Genomic DNA, 19406 nt, shown 5'->3' on the forward strand with positions numbered 1-19406 from the left:
ATTTATTTTAGGGCCTTTACCTCTCTGCTCCCCCCGTGTCTTCAATAATTGACGTTGCTTTAGAGAAGACGGGCACTCCGGTGAGTCGCCAGGTCCGGCGTTTTCGTCCTCTGTTTACGATGATGATTTTTCTATTTTTCATGTCGAGAGATCTTTGCTGATGAATAATAGAACCAGGAAAACAAGGTATAACTCTGCAGTGACTTATTTACAGGGGAGAGTTTGTGAATCAGTTGTCGGGCTGAGGCTGGGAAAAACATGTGGAAAGAAACAACTCATTTGTATTTGCATATAAGCCCACGGATGTCCCACAAAGGCACAGTTAATAAACTCATGGAGCCCACATGGACAGATGTGACTACTGGGGACTTTGTGGGGTTGCTTCGTCACCTCGTCCCTAATTATACCTCTTTGTGAGGTTGTCTCAAGAGATTCCTCCAGAGCCGCAGCGGAAAGTGGCGTGCGCGTGGACCTTTTCTCTCGCACCCAGGTACTATAGGCGGAGACGGATATTTAAAAGCATAGCAACAAAGACATTTTGAGGCAGTTTGTCCGTCAAGTGAGGGCAGAGACACTCGGGTGTGCAGCACTCAACGTCCAAGATTATATCTTCTTGGTTATTCTCGTCCTCCTGAAGCGTCGAAGAAAGGGACGTAGGGTTACAAATGGCTTCCGTTAAAAGACGGCTGAATTCCTGCAGGGCCTCTTGAACCATTAAGTGTTGAATAATTGGCACTGGAACCAAGTGTGCCTAAATTCAGAGGCAGCAGCACATGGCAGTGGGCCCTCCAAACCGCCTCGTCCCCTCTCACGGTTGCCTTTATTTGATAATGCTGCCATCTGATGGGCAAAGAGAAAGGCAGCATGTCCTCTCACGTTGTGTTATTTCACTTTTAATAATTCCATCAGCTGCTAAAATAACATTTGGTCTTAAATAGCCTTTGGTCACTAAGTGCTCCCAAGATCCAACGGAAGATTTAGTTTTCAGTCTACAGTCCAATCTGCTTGGAGGTATCGTCAGACAGTAACTGTGCCAGAAGGATTGGAACAAAGTGCTGGAACAAAGACCGATGAAACAACAACGTTTTGGACTCTAACCAACTGTCTAAAAATATGAGTTGGGTAAAATAGTTTCTTGGCAAATATTAAGCATGGGGATAGGTCTGTTATGCTTTGTGTGTCTCAGAGGCACATGAAGAACTGTGTATGGGGGAAAAATACATTTTTGAAAAATATAACGGTTCGGTTAAAACATCAGCTATAATAATACACGTCTAAAATGTGCGTTAAAACAAAAAGCATGCCCTACATAAACTTATTAAAGAGGGAGAATTATTTTTATGCAAACTATTTTGTAAGGGGCTTGATACTGTCTGTCTGTGAACCTGCTGTATTCAAAGAGATGGGAAAAGCATAATCCAAATCCAGATTTTCTGATGGTGATAATAAACACAGAATACGATTAGTTAAAGCTTATATTGGCCTGTTTTGATGAGAATCAATCAACAATATTGCCTTTTAAAATATACTCTGATGACTATTTATCTTGGGTATCTTTTGTGATTGAAACCTTTGAATCAAAAATATGCAATCTTTCACGACGGGTTTCAAGGCGTTTAATATTTATTTTATTTTGAGGGGTCAGAGGCATGTGTGTGGTCTGAGCTGTTCCATCATACCGTATTAAAACCTTACAACAATTTACAAGTGTACACTGCATTAATACATTATGTTGTTAATCTTAAAATAATTTCTATATGTCTAAAATAGTTACTTGTGCTTGAGACTGAGGAAGGAGGTGGTGCCCCCCCCCGGGTTTCTAAAATAGTTCCGCCCATCACTCAGGCGCATCTGGTTTTGAGCGGCGGCAGTTTGCGTGACCAACCGCCCCAGCGCGAGACGCCCGGAACCACCGCCCCGCCCTCCCGCACGCGCCCCCCCTCCCCTCAAACACCTGCTCTCCGAACCCGGACGGTACGGTCACAGTTCTGCCGTGGGGCGTCGAAGCTGGAGCAAGCAGCAGGGAACCCGCCACCCCTCCGCTGGACCGGACCGGAGCAGCCGGCCCTGTGGACCGATGTCGTGGCCGAAATGTCCCGACACATCTACATACGGAACAAGATCGGCGAGGGCATCCAAGCGCCCATCTTTCACGTGAGTTACCGTCGCCGTTACTTTCTAACGTTAGCTAACGTTAGCTGAGCGTCAAGGCTAATTCATGTTGCTTTAACTTAGTTGGCAATAAATGTGCCAGTTTTATCGCTTAACCGTAGCAATACACGTACAACGTATTTCAGTCAAATGAACACGGGTTACCCCTTAATTTAAAAAAAAAATGTTCTTGTGATAACTTTTAAAACGTTACTAACGTCAGCTTTAGAAGACTAATGACCGAAAGCCTTTAACAAACTAATACGTTGTAATAACTTTTGTTTTTAAATTGGTGTACAATTAGCCTTGTGGAGTACTCAGTCAGAAAGTCTCTTTCACTGACTTCCAGGTGTGAAGTGTCGTTAAAATAAGATAAATACATTATAAAACACCAAAAAGTCCCTCGGGAAGTTCATACTGTAACTGAAGACTCCTCTACTCATCTTCAGAAATACATATATATGTTGGTTTATATCATTTTTGTACAGTTATTATAAATGTTTAAGTTAACGTATCAGTGTCAGAGTGGCACAAACTCTTTCTATACGACAGTTGTCTCTAAAATAGTGCATAAAACTACCTACCAGAATGTCATTGGTTTGACCTTTGGGACATTTATGACGCCTCTCGACATTTTCGTTTTTACATTCTGTGGACAATTCGGTTTAGGCTATATTTTTCCTTTTAATTGGAACATATCTCTTGAAATACAATATATTATTCAGCCTGATGTTTTGAATTCTCACCAATTCTTGGTGTACTATTAATACTTTTAACCACATTTTTATCAAGCTGATACACTTTAAAGGCCATTATGGGCTTTAACAACCAATATCAGGTGACATTTGTTGAAACCAAATATGCGAGAATATTTCATATGTTTGAGGATCTAAATGTCGTTTAATGTGCATAATATGCTGGGAATGTATCTGCCCTAGTTAGTGATAACTGATACTTCATTTTCCTCAGCTTGATTGATTATAGAAGGCTTTAGTCTGGTATTAATAGCAGGTTATTCATAGACAGAGCCAACTTTATCCTTCATATCTCTTCTTGGCTTTTTGCTGTTGGCTTGAATTGAGAGACACAGAAAAGAGACGGTGTCCTAGATTAGTGGCCCGTTTTTATGAATTCAGGGAAGTAGGTTTACTTTTTAACAGTGACATTGCCGTTTACTCCGGAGACTTGAACGTAAATGGGGCAAATCGCCGGCAGATAATTAATTTTGTTCCATGGAGACTAACTCTGCTGGTTATATTTGGACTTTTGGAAGAGAAAAAGAGGGATAAAGTCAAAAGGTAAGTTGCAAAGTGAGTGGGCGAGGCAAACCTCTAATGCAAAAACATCCAGTATAAGCCACACATGTTACATGTGTTTTCAAAATAACATGTGTGCTTGTAAAGTAGACTGTACACGTATTGTCTGTATTGTATTGTATTGTTGAAAATATGTAAAAGAGCAGCGTGCAATGTGTAAGGGAGTTGTGCAGAACATTACATTGTCTATTAGCTTGATGTGGCTTTATATACGCATCAAATTAAAGACACAGATGTGTCAGAGCTGCGAAAAAGAAAACTTCAGCAACATGAGGATAAAAGGGCTTTCCGTTTATTTTCATTCAGGTGAATCGTGGGACTTATTCCAGGAGGAGCCGACTCAAGAGGTCCGATGGCAGCACCACCTCCACCAGTTTCATTCTCAGACAGGTACGGAAACACGCAAAGAAACGCCTGGAGTGGAGAAAAAAGGGAAAAGACTCATTTATAGTGTGCATCAGAATGTATTTGGATTACACCACCACAGGGTGACGTGCTGCACATCTTTTTCAAATATTTAATTTAATAGTATAAAACCATCAATCGTAATTTGAGAGAAAATTACCTTTTTTAGATACATGGCTCCACCGTAATCAATTCCTTCTATTCACCAAACCAGGTTCAATGTATTTTTCTGCTCCCACTACAGAATAAATAAGCTGAGTGAGGATGAGCTTGAACGGGAACATGGAGGATAATGCTCCCCTCCCTTACACCCCCATCCCCCTCCCCCGATCCCCGCTACCTCCCTTCACAAAAAAGAAAAAAAAAAAGAAAAATGAAGGAGAGCGCTCATCCAAGCTGAGTGGACAGCCAGCCAACCAATCAGCTCCTTGCACATTACCTCTGTCATCAGGCTTGGATATTGAGGAAGGATCCACTGCTCTGCTGCTACCGCTGCTGCTACCGCCGCCTTTTTGCTGCTCGTTGTGTATATGTATTTGTGTGTGTCTGTGTAAGTGCGTGTGCCTGTGTGTGTGTGTGTGTGTGTGTGTGGACGCCTGAGGAACTGAAATGCCAGCATTGGGCTACCTCCAGGGAGAGCCTCTCCATCCTACGATGTGAGCCAGCCAGCAGCACTGTGAGATCAGGGAGAAGCTGCATCCGTCAAGCAACGGGCCTCCGGTGAAACAGGCGTGATCCAACAGGAGGGGAGATTTAAAAAAAGAAAAGAAAAATAAATTATTCTTCTTTGCTGTGGAGTGAGGGGATTGTCGTCATCCCCCCATCCATCCTTTTTTTTCTCTCTGTGGTGCCCCCTCCTTCCTCCTTCGCCTCCACTCTCATTTTTTCCCCCTCATTCTTCTAGAGGCGCTCGTTGGAATATCAAACCTCCATGTATGACAATTTGTACCTGCATGGATTTGAAGACTCGGAGGCGGTGAGTGCTTGATGTGTGAATCTGCTTCTGCGTTCTCTTGCTATGTGTGTATAGATGAAAGTAGCTCAGCTGTGCGCGCACACACACACACACACACACACACACACACACATAAGAGGCCTTTGATGGGTTAGCCAACGGTACACTGTAGCGTGATCGTGGGCTATGCTTGGCTGGAAGGGGGTCGGGCGGGTTGGTGTCGATGGTGTGTGTCAAGGGGGGGGATGCACATTAAGCAGATGGCTTGTGACATGTGACATTGACACAGTCGTGTACGTCTGTCTCTTTGTCTGTATATTTGCGTGATGTGTCCTTTATGTGCTCTATATGAGGTTGATATCAGCCTATAAGAGCGCAAAAAGAAACATCAGGAGACCACCAGAGCCAGGGGGAGCCATTTAGCGCTCATCACACTCTGTACCTCTCCGAGATGCAGTGATTCAAAGAGGGAGATAGAAATGTGTTCATCACCCACTTGCCCCTGAGGCGTGTTATATGGTCCTATCAAACGTTACATGATGCTCTGTCACATTTTTAGGTTTATTACTTTGAAGAAAAAAAAGGAATCCAGCTGAGTATTTTTTCATCCGCTGCTGCGACAGCGGGATGTATAGGCTGTGCCGGAGGAACATGCATCGTGATGTCATTAAGTGGATTCTGATGTTGATGAGTCACATGCTGAAGCTACTCCATTGGATTGTAGCTTGCATGCCACAAAGCAACCTCAAAGCTTTCACACAGGCGCACAAATCTTTGTTCAGAATGACTTGTTAGTGTCGAATTGAAGGGTTTATTAAAACGGAGGCAAAATATCTTTGAAAAAAGATACATTAACTGTTAGACACCTTTTATTTGCGTGTGTGTTTGTGAAATATCGCAGAGCGGAATCTGTATTTGTGCTGTAAAAGGAGCAGTCGAGCAGCAGTGTTTCATTTCCACAAAGTTGGTGCATCTGCGAGAGACAGATTATAAAGAGACCGGTCACAATAAGCAGCAGAGGCCACGACGTCCTCACTTTTAGGCTCTAGTATGGATCAAGTCGTGATGGCATCACAATGACCCACAATGATGGGTTTATTCCCAGGACTAATTGATATGTTATATATGTGTGTATATATACATTTCATATGTAATATTTACTAGTCATGGGAATAAACCCTGATGATGATGATCTAATCTAAAGATGAATTTCTAACGGAGGATTGTATGACTCACTGAGAATGTACATATCATATATATATGTTGACGTGTCAAACTGGTGGAATTTCCCTTTGATAACAACACAAGTCCAACAGAAGAATTTCACTCTTGACCTTTTTAGAGTGAGAAATCTTTCACTCTGTAATTTGATTTAATTCTCGGATCTTGTATAAAGAGCCACTGAGCTTAATATCTTCTCAAATTGAGAAACCCTTCAAGTTCAATAATCGGGCCTCCTTTTGATTGGATGCACACGATGAAGAGACCTGTGCTGAAGTCAGACCTCGCTGCTGCCTGCTTGTTAAACGAAACAAGGGAAAGTGCTGAGCTGTGACGACTAGATTGATTGATTTCCTCGACACTAATGGCCTCCCTTAATTGAATCATCATTAGTGGCTGATCTTTTGTATTAACACAGGAGAAGAAGGCACTCGGTCCAGTCTTGTCCCTGCAGAAAAGTACGTTGCATTACTGGATTTCTCGCAGAATGGCAGGATGAACGACTGCAAGTGCAGCACCTCTGAATACACTAAAGGGAATTAAAAAATAAACCTAACAGTTTACAAGAAAATTAACACAATACATACAAAACAAAAATCGACGCGAGAGAGAAAAATGCATTTTTCATATCACTTACGGTTCTTGTCTCAAAACCGTGTCGGCGTAATGCAGAGATGTACTTGAATAATCCAAGTATGATTATTTTACAGGTTGTGTTGTGCTATTCCTATTTGTCAAGTTACATACCCAATCTACAGTAAAGTTTGCTATTAATTTGTCGTCCATTTAGTTTTAAAAAGCCTTCAAAGTATCTTAGACGTAGTTTAGGTTATTCAACAATATCTTAATAGCACACTAACAAACTTTCTGGGATTTAAAGCTGTTAATGTATAATGGTTTAACATATCAGTGTATCTGGAATACAAAATGAAACAGGTCGGTCGAATTGTAGCCGGTCTGTATCAACGAAGTTTGGGAATTAAAAGTTCCTCCTCAAGGTAAATCTCAAGCACATCTCTTTTCTTTATACACGGTGTGTTTGATCATCCTTATGTTTCTCTTTTCTGATGGAAATGTTTGGAAAATGAGAACACGCTGTGGATATTCTGCTCTGTGTGTCGCCGGTTTACGGTTCATGGCGGCATGAGACAGGTGGAAGAAGAATTAAGCATTAAAAAGCAGGTTTAAGTCGTCACGATCCACAATAGTCTGGACGTGTGAGATTGGCCGAATGTGGTCACACAAACTGCTGACAGCGCAGGAATGGAAATTCCATGTCGTCTGTGATGCTGCTGGCAGCCGGCTCTGTTCCACATCATCCATTTGCCAAGATACCCAGAGACAAGTTGTCCCATAAAGAAGCTCTTTTCTTAAGTGGACCCCAATGTGCTTTGCACTTCCTTCCTTTACAACCCAAAAGTGTGTGCTTTGGTCTGTTCAGACAGGAAATAAAAGTCGTCGCATTGACAGCTTTTGTGACTTTAAGTCCTTAATATGGGAGCGGCGTCTCTCGGGAATCAACCCTATTGGGGCACCGTTTGCATCTCAGGCTCACGAGAGCCGCCATGTGGCTCCTTTTTGCAGGGCTCAGCTGATTCATACACTAGCAGACCATCAGACTCTGATGTCTCTCTGGAGGAGGAGCGGGAGGTGCAGGCTCAGGTCCAGAGCCAGAGCCCAAGCCAGAGCCAAGGACCGGGACAGAGCCGCCAGGAGAGGGAGCAGCAGGCCGCCACTCAACTGGAGAGAGCCAAGGTGGGCCGACCTGGGACTCCTCAGTTCACGTCTATGCAGCAAATCCGAATGAGAAGTGGCCGATGGTTATTCACCATAGGTTCACGTGCGTGTTGCATGTTTCCACCCACTAGACCAAACCTGTGGCGTTCGCTGTGAGGACCAACGTCAGCTATTGCGGCGCACTGGATGAGGATGTTCCAGTACCAGCCACCGCCATCTCCTTTGACGCCAAGGATTTCCTCCACATAAAAGAGGTACATCAAATATGACACCCGCTGTACGTACTGCCATGTCAATGTGTGCTTTTTTTGATTCCAACGATTTGCCCCCTCCTGTTCTTTTTTTTTTTTTACGTTGTGGCGTTCAGAAGTTCAACAACGACTGGTGGATCGGTCGGTTAGTGAAAGAGGGCTGCGAGATCGGCTTCATCCCCAGCCCTCTGAAGCTCGAGAACATCCGGCTCCAGCAGGAGCAAAAGAGAGGACGTGTCCAAGGGTAAGTAACAGAAGGACACCCCCGTCTCCCTGCTTGTCTCATGAACAACCTTTATACGGTCACACACCAGTTCATCTTGGCACAACAAATATGGATACGCAGGAAATCGTAATTGTTGCTCTTTATTGCTTGAAATGATTGGGAATGTGGTTCAACATACTAAAATAGAAGTGTAATAACAACATACGGAATTTCTTTAGTTTATATGTCACAAACTGACTGATCTTGACCCTCAAAGATCTTCCAGTTGGTCTAAAACATCATCCCATCATTTCTTTCCTTTGCTCTCTTTCCTTCTCTGTGTGCAGAATTACTTACTAACTCCTGAATGCCAGTGTTGCTCATTACTGAAACTTTTTGTGTCACACGTTCACCTTCACGTCTCATTCCCTTAATTTAGGATTACAATTTTCAATTACCGCGTTTGAATTAAAAGCACACATTTGTGGATTTTGTACCATTGATGGGAAGTTTAAATTCTACAGTTATATAGAAATTAGACTTGTTTGGACTTTTAAATTTGAATTATTTGATATTATGATATTTGTGAGACATTTTGAAATTAAACAAACAAACAAATGCTTTTGAACAAAACGCTTAGACTTTTATGCAAGGGATTACGTTTTTAATCGTTGGACTAAACCTCAAACAATTAGTTAATTACTTTTTATCCACCAAAGATGGATCAATTAATAGAGAAAAAGAATTGTTTGTTGGAGACCTGAATTGAACAGAATTTTTACTGTAACGTGTGACCTCAGTCATTTATGTACATTTGGATTTTCTAGTTGTGGGTCTTAGTGTAAATACAGTCAGACTGCTACTCATGCCTCGAACTCTTTAAACAGCTGTTTTTAGCGTCTCAGCCTCAGAGTTCACATGTGTGTGCAAAGTGTCTCAAAGGTTCTGTCCGGAAATACTGGAGGGGTTCAACGCTTCACTTATTGCACTCAGCTTCTGTGGCTTTTGATCGAGTTGAGCCCCATTAACCAGGAAGACACTGCAGAGCAGCTGATCAGTCGCCCTCTCTGAGCCATGCTGCCTTCCACAGATGTTGGAAGGGTCTGAAATTCAAAAGATAAATAAATGGAGAAGATCAACTTTGGAGTCACTGTAGAAGAAGTAGATGTAAATGCACCACGCAGAGGGGGAAACATAACAAGACTGCTCATCAGATTTCCTTGTCAATGTTATAATTTGTTTCTCTTCAACATTTAGTGACACTCATTATCCATACTGTTCAAATAAATGTGTCTGACTCAATTCTGCACTTCTTTAATTACCTACTGTGTCATCTTGAGCGTCTTTGGACATTTTGAAAAGCGCTCTTTGAATATATCTTTCCTTTTTAAATGATCCTGTCGAATGAATGGATGAACTCACTGCTGCTTGGTGCTGATTGCCAATTTTGTTTTCAAAGATGCAGCCCCCACCCTCAGGTTCACTGGGCGGATATTTGAGCTAACGAGTGCTTTAGGTTGAGCAGTAGGACGCAGGATTACACGTCACACACATAGGCGAACGTTGGTTGCACTGTGCAGCTGTGAGAAGATATTTGTCAAACGATTGGAGTTCTGTTCATGATGTTGTGCGCTTGCTTATAGTTTTGGCGTCAGTCTCTGCAGGGGGGATATAAACCTCTGGATTTTGGTCAGCTGAGAATTTCAGACCTCCGACTTCTGTGTGGAACTCAGCCGTTCACCTCATGCCGCTCGCATTCTTTCATCCTGTGTAAAGCCAACCGAGGTCTCATAAATACACGCACACACCAGGTAGCACACTGCTTAGACACAAACCCGGGGCCTCCGTATGTTGAAGTCGTTATACATGAATTATAAAAGTTTCACATTTTTCTGTTATGTTTTGCACGTTACTTTTCTCTGCACTAAATTATCAGTTTAGGCCGTTTTCTTCTCCTCTTCTTTACATTTAATACCATGGTGTGTCTCTGTCTTTCTTTATCCCCTCTTGTCTTTTCCAGTAAGTCTGGAGGGAACTCTTCTTCCAGTGTAGAGGATGAGGTTTCAGCCTCTATCCGGCCCCTCATATCCTCGGCAGGTGAGGGCATTGGACAGGGGGGAGAGGGCTGTTAGTAGCCAGCTGCCAGCTTAGAGCCCAGCTTCCTGAACCAACGTAGAGAGAATAAGAATCTAAACCCTTCCCGTGTCTCTGCATAGAGCATAACTTCACTGCGTAGAGTTGTTGGTACATTTTCCCATGATCCTCCTCTTCCTCCAGTTGAGGACTGCAGGCGTTCTGAGACTGGGGCTAACCACAGTGTGAACCCAACGACAAGACTATGACCCCCCCTGCACTCATGTGGCTTTGTGAATATAACCATAGGACAATAGAAATACTCTGTATTTCCTTGATAGGTTTCCTTTGTTAAGAATTGTGATGAAAAGTTGCCTCATGTGAAGCACATTTGAACATTTCTGAGATGTAACTGCGACGCCCCCTCTAGCAGCAGCTACTGACGACCGTCTTCTCTCCCCTCCTACAGGAAAGCAGAAACAGAAAGTGGTAAGTTGGTGACGGTAAAAGCCAATCATTTACCATCCACTGTACGCGTGTTTCTGCCATCATACAGAGACAGGAAGCAGTAGCCTTGGCAGGAAGTAGCAGCCTCATGTCACCTCGCAGCGCACAGAATACTTCAGCCCGACTGAATAGTATCCAGTGCCAAGTCATCACCATTCCTGTGATGCCAAAGTGTTATAACCGCAACCTCCCTCCTAAATGATGCTTTGGAGAAAGCAGTGAAGCACTAACCCTAAAGGGGGAGGGAAAACATCTGGCTCGGCTCAGCAGAACATGGGACATGTTGTCAGTGAGACTACAATTATGCGCCATGAGGACGGTGCTATAAGGAAGTCCAGTAGAATATTAAAGTGTCCTCATAAAATAGCTCCATGACGTGGATGATGCCGATGAGCCACAATTATCTGAAGTGAAGTAAAGTAACATAAACAACAATCCACTTTTGTATTTGGTGTTAGTATTTTTCACTCAAATACATCCTTCTCGAAATGACTCGCACGGAGAAATTAAGAGTCCAATGAACAGTAAAGATATTAACAAATAAAAAAAATAGTTGAATACATAAACAACATTTCAGATCACATTAATACAGATACAAAATATATATGTCATAAGTTTAGTGGTTATTCCACATGACTATTTTAATATTTCAACAATAAATATCCAGTAGTGATTTAATCAGGTAGCCCGCATTAGTCCATATTATCTAGTAATGCTAGTGTTACCACTTGGCATGGTACAGTGTCGTGGTGCTACTTGTTATCGTGATACTTGGTCTGGTATTGTGTTAAGTGAGCAGAGTAGCATCACATCCATTCATCCATTTAGTAAATTATAGGAAATGTATTCGTCTGTCAAGTTGTAACAACAAGTTATGTTAAATGTGTTAAAAATATAACATCTGTTTATGCAGAGACAAACAATATATATATGTAATTTAAGAAAAGTCTACTTTTTACATTTTGCAGAAACAAATGACATTAATACGTTTTTATTCATATGTTTATTTGCTACACACCTCAAAGTTAACACATCTGATTGTACTCCAAGGTCAGCTGACTCGGCAGTCTCTTACAGATGCTCCGAACGCTTCCAGGCGTTTGGCTCCTTTGCGTGTAGGTGTGCCGAATCTACTGCCGCCGATTTAAAGCGCTTTTGTGTCCACAGACGGAGCACGTCCCCCCGTACGACGTGGTCCCCTCTATGAGGCCCGTGGTGCTGGTCGGACCCTCGCTCAAGGGTTACGAGGTGAGCTGCCAATCGGAAAATCCCAAATAGCCTTCGACTTATGTCACTGATTTCAGGGCCTTTGTTGCAACACTAAATATAGCGATGATTCAGCGCCACTGGATGACGCCCACCAAGCAGAGATTATTAAACGCGGTGTTCACCAGTGCGAGAAGGACAAGATTACGGAACGGAGATGAGTCCCGCACGTCTTTCCCTGACTCCCCCAAAATAGCTCGCCATTGGCGCAGTTAAGTGTGAGTGTGTCAGCGCCCACGTAACATCCAGATTGCATCCAGAATAACGAGGAGACTGAGGTTATGTCGGAAAATATGTCGAGTGATTGGCAGATTTCACCGCCTCGCTGCTTCTACGGAAAATCTATTAGTTAGAAAAAACAACAATAGAACAGAAAGACTCGCAATGTTTAACTTCAATATTAAATGTAGATATAAAACCATGGATTACATTTCTAATAGTTATGGAAACGAGTGACCTCAGAAATAACAAGGAACGATTCAAAAGAATGACTACTTCCTACTACGTCCTGTTTTCCACTGCAGGTTACGGACATGATGCAGAAAGCGCTGTTTGACTTCCTCAAGCACAGATTTGATGGCAGGTGAGACCAATGTGACAGTTCGCCATCTCCACACGGTATTTTGGAGCATTTAAGTTAAATTTACCTCTCCCACATCTAAGATCACTTATCTTCTCAAAACTCAATAAGGTCGTCTTAGTTGTCCAAGAGGAATCTGCAGAAATATGTGACATATTTAGAAAAGAGCAAGAGACTACAATGTGTTTATTCAATATGAAGATCAAAAAAAACATTGTATTATGCAGAAATGCTTCAAGGAATGTTTGAAAATGTTAATTGTTTCTCACTATTTCACAGGATATCTATCACACGAGTCACGGCAGATATATCATTAGCCAAGAGGTCTGTTCTGAACAACCCCAGTAAGAGGGCCATCATCGAAAGGTCCAACACTCGCTCCAGCTTAGGTCAGAACTCTCACTTTAATCATCACAAATGTTTACTGGAACTAATTCCAGCACCTTTGACTGCATTTAAAAAAAAATGAATGACAAGAAACACAGAATGAACAGTTAATTTGAAAGAACCTCTCTGGGGCTTAAAGTATTTCTGGATGGATTAGCGAATTAGTGGCTGAGTTATTTCCGTTGTTTACATAGAACTGTGCAAACGTCTGAACTCGCGTTCTGTATTTGTCTCGTCAGCTGAGGTGCAGAGTGAAATTGAGAGGATCTTTGAGTTGGCCCGCTCCCTACAGCTGGTGGTGCTGGACGCCGACACCATCAACCACCCGGCTCAGCTCCTCAAGACCTCCCTGGCCCCCATAATTGTTCATGTCAAAGTCTCCTCGCCAAAGGTACCGGGTGTGGGGAGGACGTGATCCCGTCACGTCAACTCTGTGTGGCGGGTTTACCTGAAATAAATCATGGGCGACAAATACCAAAGGAACAGCCCGTTTTAGTGAGCCTTGTTATTTAGCCTGGTTGTCAAGCCTGGACTAAATTGCTTGGCATAAGGATATAAACATGTGATATAATTTCCACAGCTGTTGACCTGCAGAGTCACTCAGTTGGTGGAGACAAACAACCAGAACACCTAGTCGCGTTAAAGGTAACGGCTTCCATGTTAGGTCGATATTTACCTGCCACCGGACACACAATGTCCCCGACACAACCGGCATGACACGGTTCATCAAAGCCTCCGACCGACCAGCGGAGGCTCCGACCTGCACGCAGTAATCTGCACCGTGGCGTCTGTGCATGGTCGAGTTTCTCCCCACAGCCACGATCAGAGCCTCGGTCCGAGTGTGGGGGTCGAATACTCTCACAAAAAACCTCCCCCGAGCACAACCACTCGGTAAAGATGTGTCCATTCAAACGCCCTCGCATCCTGGTCAGTGACTAACTACACGTCACCTCTCCCAGCATGCAGTAGCATGCCGCTACGACTGACCAGGAAAACGCCTTTAAAACCGGGACGTTGGATTCGAGACATGAAGTGGGTCATAGAGACTCTATAAAAATAGATTAAACTGAAACGTTTTGGGCCCTTATTAATTATGTTGGGCTATTTAAACCAAATGCACTAACTTGGGGAGCAAATGATGGAATGCATGTCTTATAAATTGATCAGTTCACTTCATTTCAGATCTGCAGTCCATCAAAAGAGGAAAATCAAAGGATTAAATGACGATTAACACAAGAAAGGTTCCTCTCCTATGCTGACAAACCCAATAACATCCTTTGTAGTTTTCGCGTCTCTCCACCACAATGGGTTCCTTTGGCCCCGGTCACGTGATCACGCTGGGACTCTTTTGGGTCGGTGTAACTGGAGCGTCGTGTACTTTCCCGCCCTGTCATGCAGGTCCTGCAGAGGCTGGTCAAGTCCAGAGGGAAGTCCCAGAGCAAACACCTGAATGTCCAGCTCGTGGCAGCTGACAAATTGGCCCAGTGTCCTCCAGTAAGTGGATTTTCATGGAGTGGCTTCTTCTGCTTCTTTTGTGTTATCTTTTTTTTTAATGGGATCTTTCCCAGAGTCAAGTCGGCCGAATCGATTTACAGTTTTTATTTATTATCATTTATTTAATGTAAAGTGTGGTTTGACCCCAGCTTCTTCACAATTATTTCACTCAATCAGAGCGGAAATCTGGTTGCTCACTTATTCATGTAGAGTACAACACTAACATACAGGACCAGGACGGCACACACCACGTCGGTACACATGACCTCACACCCGCCTTCCCGCCTCTGACCATCTGCTGCTCACAGGAAATGTTCGACATCATCCTGGACGAGAACCAACTGGAGGACGCCTGTGAGCACCTCGCCGAATACCTCGAGGCCTACTGGAAGGCAACCCATACCTCCTTGGCGACACCCCTGAACCCCCTGCTGGGGCGCAACCTGGGCCCCACCACCCTGACCCCCTACCCCACCAGCATCTCTGGGCTGCAGGTACACGGTTACTTTACTTTCCACTCGCTGTTTCTCGCCAGTGTCTGAAGGAAAAATGAAAAAAATCCTCGAACTAACAGCTGTCCTCCATGTTTCCGTGTGGTCGCCAGAGCCAAAAAATCCGCCAGAGCAACAACACGGGAGACCATTCCACCCCGAACGAGCGGCGCAACCTGATGACATCGGACGAAAACTACCACAACGAGCGGGCGCACAAGGGACGCAACCGCATGTCCTCTGGCTCTCAGCACAGCCGGGACCAGCAGGACCACTACCAGGACTACCAGGACCCCTATCAGGATGCATACAAGCCACACCGCAACCGCAGCTCACCGGGCAGCTACAGCCATGACTCCCGGCACCGGCTCTGAGCCCACGTCCGCAACCCCCCCCTCCCCCCGCAACCCAACGGCCCCCAACCTCGAAAATAAACAGAGCCAAGACAATCCCAAATTGTACCTTTGGTTTTGTTTTGGTTTGATTACTTTCGTCCACCTGGCTAACTTTATCTTCTCTTTACAAGGTTGTGTAAATCGAGCTGCCGGGGGAGGGGGGGGTGGTCCTTGGCCAATCAGCGGGACGAGTAGTCCGGTGGTCCCAGGACGCGTTCCTGGGGCCCTTTTGGGATTGAACCAACACACACAGCTCGGCAGACGTGCAGCGCGTGTGGAGCAGCCGGCGGTCAGACGGTGGCGCTGTGCGGGCCTTTAGGTGCCCCGGGACATTGCACCAGCTCGGGGGGGATGTCCACTGCACGCAAGACTGCTGAAGACTGCTGACCCGGACTTGGGGCCCGTGTACAGATCCCCCTCGCCATTTAGCTTCCTGCATGCTGTCAAATGATCAACCTCCGCTTCCACCCCATCGAGATTTTGTACCTCGCGTTCTGGATTCTCTTTTAATGTGGTGTCAAATTCTTCTTGATCCCCAGTCTGTGCGCTAAGGCGGTGGCTGTGTTTTTTTTGGATGATATCCGACTGCTAGTTTCGAAAACTGGTGCTTCAGATCCCCAAACTATTTCGCTACTCAAAGGTGACTTTGAGCGAGGCCAGCTTTTCTGTAGCACAGCGTTAGGGTTTCATTTGGGCGAAGGCCTGGCACAGTCTGACCAATAGGAGACGAGAGCGACGACTTGAGGTGACAAGCTTAAAAACAACGCCGCTCCGCGAAGCTGTCCGGGCCGTCTGATGTTTTCTGACCCGCCGACGCGAAGAATAATACTGGGCACAGTTTTATTTATTTGTTTTCCTTTATGTTTAATAGACCCAAAAAGAGCATCTGCTGCTGAAGCTACACGCCGTTTATTCATCTACTAGCATTGACATGGTAGCGCTGTCATGTGAAAACACAGGTACGGGTGGCGCTGAAGTCGCGAGATCGGTTCCACGGCCATCGAGGCGTTAAAGGTGTGACGCGGCGGCGGCTCTCTGTGTAGCCGGCATGTTGTCCTGACTGCAGAGCATGATCCCCCCCAAACGTAAAATAGAACCCTACTGTAAGCAAGTTGATGTTTGTGGACGTATTGGGCACATCTCTCCCCCACTAAAAAAAAGAGAAGAGAAAAAGAAATGTAGCCCGAATGACAGAAAAATGAAATCTCTGGATTCAACAAAGTTTTGATTCGCATCCTTCTCGAAGCTACAACGAGTGTCAGAAGTAGAGTCGCCGTGATGTTACGGAGTCACGGACCAAATGAGCTGCTAAGCTCGCTCATAGTTTAAGACTTGTCGTCGTCGTACACTGTACATATCTTATTACTTTCAGATATCAGGCTTTTGATAAAGCCCGTGGGATTTTATCTCCAGATAAGCACTTCTAGCCAGACATATTTTGGACGTCTTAAAAGAGGCGTTAAATAAAATGACACATTGGACTGAATAGAACTTTTTTTGTCTTGTGATCACAGGACAGGCGTCTTCCGTACTGCGTAGTCTGTCCTCACCTTTCTGGGAGTAAGCGACATTTGTTATCTTGAAATAATTAGATAGTTGTTATCTTAGCAGGACAAACAATATAATAGTTACGAAAGCCGCGATTACATAGGTTATATGAAGAGTTTGTCATGTGGAGACAAATCAATGACTTTTGAATCAAAGAAGCTGGTAAAGTGTGATCTGTCTCCTCTGTTTTCCTGGCAGTGTGTTTTTGTTTGAACGCTTTGTTTGCTTTTGCTGGATTTTATTCCAGTGCACAGAAAAATAATTAGATAACACAAACAGAGTGAGAAGTGAATTCATTTAAAATTAATTCAACACTGTTTTCCGGCCTTAACCATGAAGGACAGACGCACGCTGCCAGGGAGGCGGGCTCCTGTCTTCCTCCGCATTGAGTTTTCTTTGGCGCGTTCTAGTGAAGTGTTAAAGCTCCTCTTTTTTTCCCACTCGGAGACCTTCTCTTCTGACAAACAGTGAGCGCCTCAGAAAATCAATACTAGAGCCATTCCCTTAAATATGAAGAGGTGTATTGATTTGTTTTTGTCCTGAGATCTATAGAGAGGCCCATTTAAATGGTTCACATGCGAAGGACTGTGACCATTTGTTGTTCAGTTAAAGGAAACTTCTCCTGCTGTGTAACTGATTCTGTATTTCAAGGTACATTCTGTCCCATATCAGAGAGATATTTGACATTTTACAGGCCGGATGTTTTAATGGACCTTCTTTCCAAGTAGCCCCTACTTATTGATTTAAATGCAGAGTCGGGTGTGTGCAGATCTGGATGAACGGTTGTACAGCACAAAGGAAGAAGTGAGAGTTCTTAGGAACTGACCCACCATGTGATTCTGGCACAGATCAGCATACGTACATATAGTATCTACACCAGAATCCGTTGATTTCTCTGCCCTAAAGTTTGTTTAAAAAATGTGTGTCCTGTGACTGTCTCACTCTGAGCCGCAGCATCAAACCCACTGACTGATTTATTCCATTCGGACCAATGCTGAGCTCGGCCGCTTGAGACAGTCAGAGGGGAGTTTCGGACCAGCATCCCTTCATCCCTCTCTGGGTAAATGGAGAAGATGCCACACTCACTCTTAGAGTAAAAAAACAAAAAAAGCAGTCCTGGCCTTTTCTTTTGTTTTTAGCCCAACTTTTGTCTCCAAATGAAACTCATCTGCCTTTTTTCCACAGATTAAATCTCAAGGTGACCAATAAAACACAGCATTTATTGGAAGGATTTCATTTGGTAAAGTGTAAAACGAAACAGGAAAAAAACACTATAAGCAAAAGAACAAATACTTATTCCGGTAGAAAACTAATAGATGAATATTTGCTGGCCATTATTTTTATAACAAATAAATGTACATAATGTCTTTGAGGGATGCTATTCGCTGTATACATGTGCTGAAAGGAGACGACGGCGACCCGTGTGGGACACTGGGAACGACAGCAAGGTCCAGTATACAAAGTTTCAGTAATGTGCAATACAAAAACGGCATGCTGTTTTAAAATGAGGAACTTCATGTACTGTACTATGCAACCGCAAACTGTGTACATCGCTTCATGCTGTGGCTTCTCCCACCGCCCCTTTCCGAGCAGCAGCATCCGGGCATCTAAGGGATTTTTGTGTTTTATGTTGTTTTGTTTTTTTTCTGTGAAAGATGAAAACCTAAGCGGCTAATGCGGTATTGCATGCGTAATATACCATTCTAATTTATTCATTAAAAAAAGGAAGTAAAGAGAAAGACACGAAATTGGATTTGATTGTGTTTAAGGCAAAGCTACGAGTGACTTAAAACATTTCTTTTTCAAAATAAAAAGAGTCCTTCTACAGTTGTCTGCAGTATTAATGTCGTTTTGTTGATGTTTTTATACCAGGGTTCCCGCGGGTCCTTAAAAAGTCGAAAAGTTGAAAATGCAAAGAAGATGGGGAAGTGCAACTTTAACGACAAGTGGATGGAAGAGAATACATTTAGGAGGTGGTTGGCGCTGATTGAAAACAACAATGAGGCAATGTGTAAACTATACAAAAAGACCTTTTCATTAGGGACCATTGGGCTCAAAGCCGTCGAGTTGCACATGAAAGGAGGAAAGCACCAGCGATACGTTGCAGCAGCTAGCCATAGCGGGGCCAGGTTAATCCCTGCATTGTTTGCAGCACGACCCAACAACGTTACAAGTTCACACGCCACCTCTCAGTCGGCTGTAACAAGTTTCATTTCAACACCAGACACCCAAAAGGCAGAGTTACTGTGGGTTCTCCATACTGTGACGAGGCACAATTCATTCAAATCTAATTATGACATACGTGGCGTCTTTGCTGCCATGTTCCCCGATTCGCAATGCATTGTGTTGTTTAGTGTAAATTCATGTATGTTATGTTGGCTCTGTTCTGCATCACAAAGGAATCACTTTGATTGTTTACATCTA

At 43.9% G+C, this 19406-nt stretch overlaps 1 protein-coding gene and 1 long non-coding RNA gene across 4 annotated transcripts; one reads left to right on the plus strand and one right to left on the minus strand.

Moving 5' to 3' along the window:
• Window positions 1-1849: 1849 nt before the first annotated feature.
• cacnb4b (calcium channel, voltage-dependent, beta 4b subunit) lies at window positions 1850-18812 on the plus strand. Of its 3 annotated transcripts, none has more exons than XM_078090225.1 (15): window positions 1850-2154; window positions 3774-3857; window positions 7633-7710; window positions 7762-7803; window positions 7917-8039; window positions 8153-8280; window positions 10262-10338; window positions 10784-10803; window positions 11989-12069; window positions 12612-12670; window positions 12947-13056; window positions 13294-13445; window positions 14453-14548; window positions 14857-15042; window positions 15153-18812. In XM_078090225.1, the coding sequence occupies exons 1-15, from the start codon at window positions 2092-2094 to the stop codon at window positions 15411-15413; spliced, it is 1560 nt and encodes a 519-aa protein (XP_077946351.1). In that variant the 5' UTR covers window positions 1850-2091; the 3' UTR covers window positions 15414-18812.
• On the minus strand, window positions 3738-4173 carry LOC120820933 (uncharacterized). The gene is made up of 2 exons (XR_005712456.2): window positions 4033-4173; window positions 3738-3881 (listed from the first exon to the last, which is right to left on the minus strand). It is a non-coding gene; the product is annotated as an uncharacterized LOC120820933 (long non-coding RNA).
• Window positions 18813-19406: the final 594 nt, after the last annotated feature.

This window comes from Gasterosteus aculeatus, chromosome 1 (genome assembly GCF_964276395.1).
Source record: "Gasterosteus aculeatus chromosome 1, fGasAcu3.hap1.1, whole genome shotgun sequence".
Classification (NCBI taxonomy): domain Eukaryota; kingdom Metazoa; phylum Chordata; class Actinopteri; order Perciformes; family Gasterosteidae; genus Gasterosteus; species Gasterosteus aculeatus.

Coding starts and splice junctions, on each gene's coding strand:
- cacnb4b (XM_078090225.1), top strand. CDS start 2,092: ATGTCCCGACACATCTACATACGGAACAAGATCGGCGAGGGCATCCAA. Junction 10,339..10,783: donor GCCCCTCATATCCTCGGCAG/GTGAGGGCATTG, acceptor CCCCTCCTACAG/GAAAGCAGAAACAGAAAGTG. Junction 15,043..15,152: donor CCAGCATCTCTGGGCTGCAG/GTACACGGTTAC, acceptor TGTGGTCGCCAG/AGCCAAAAAATCCGCCAGAG.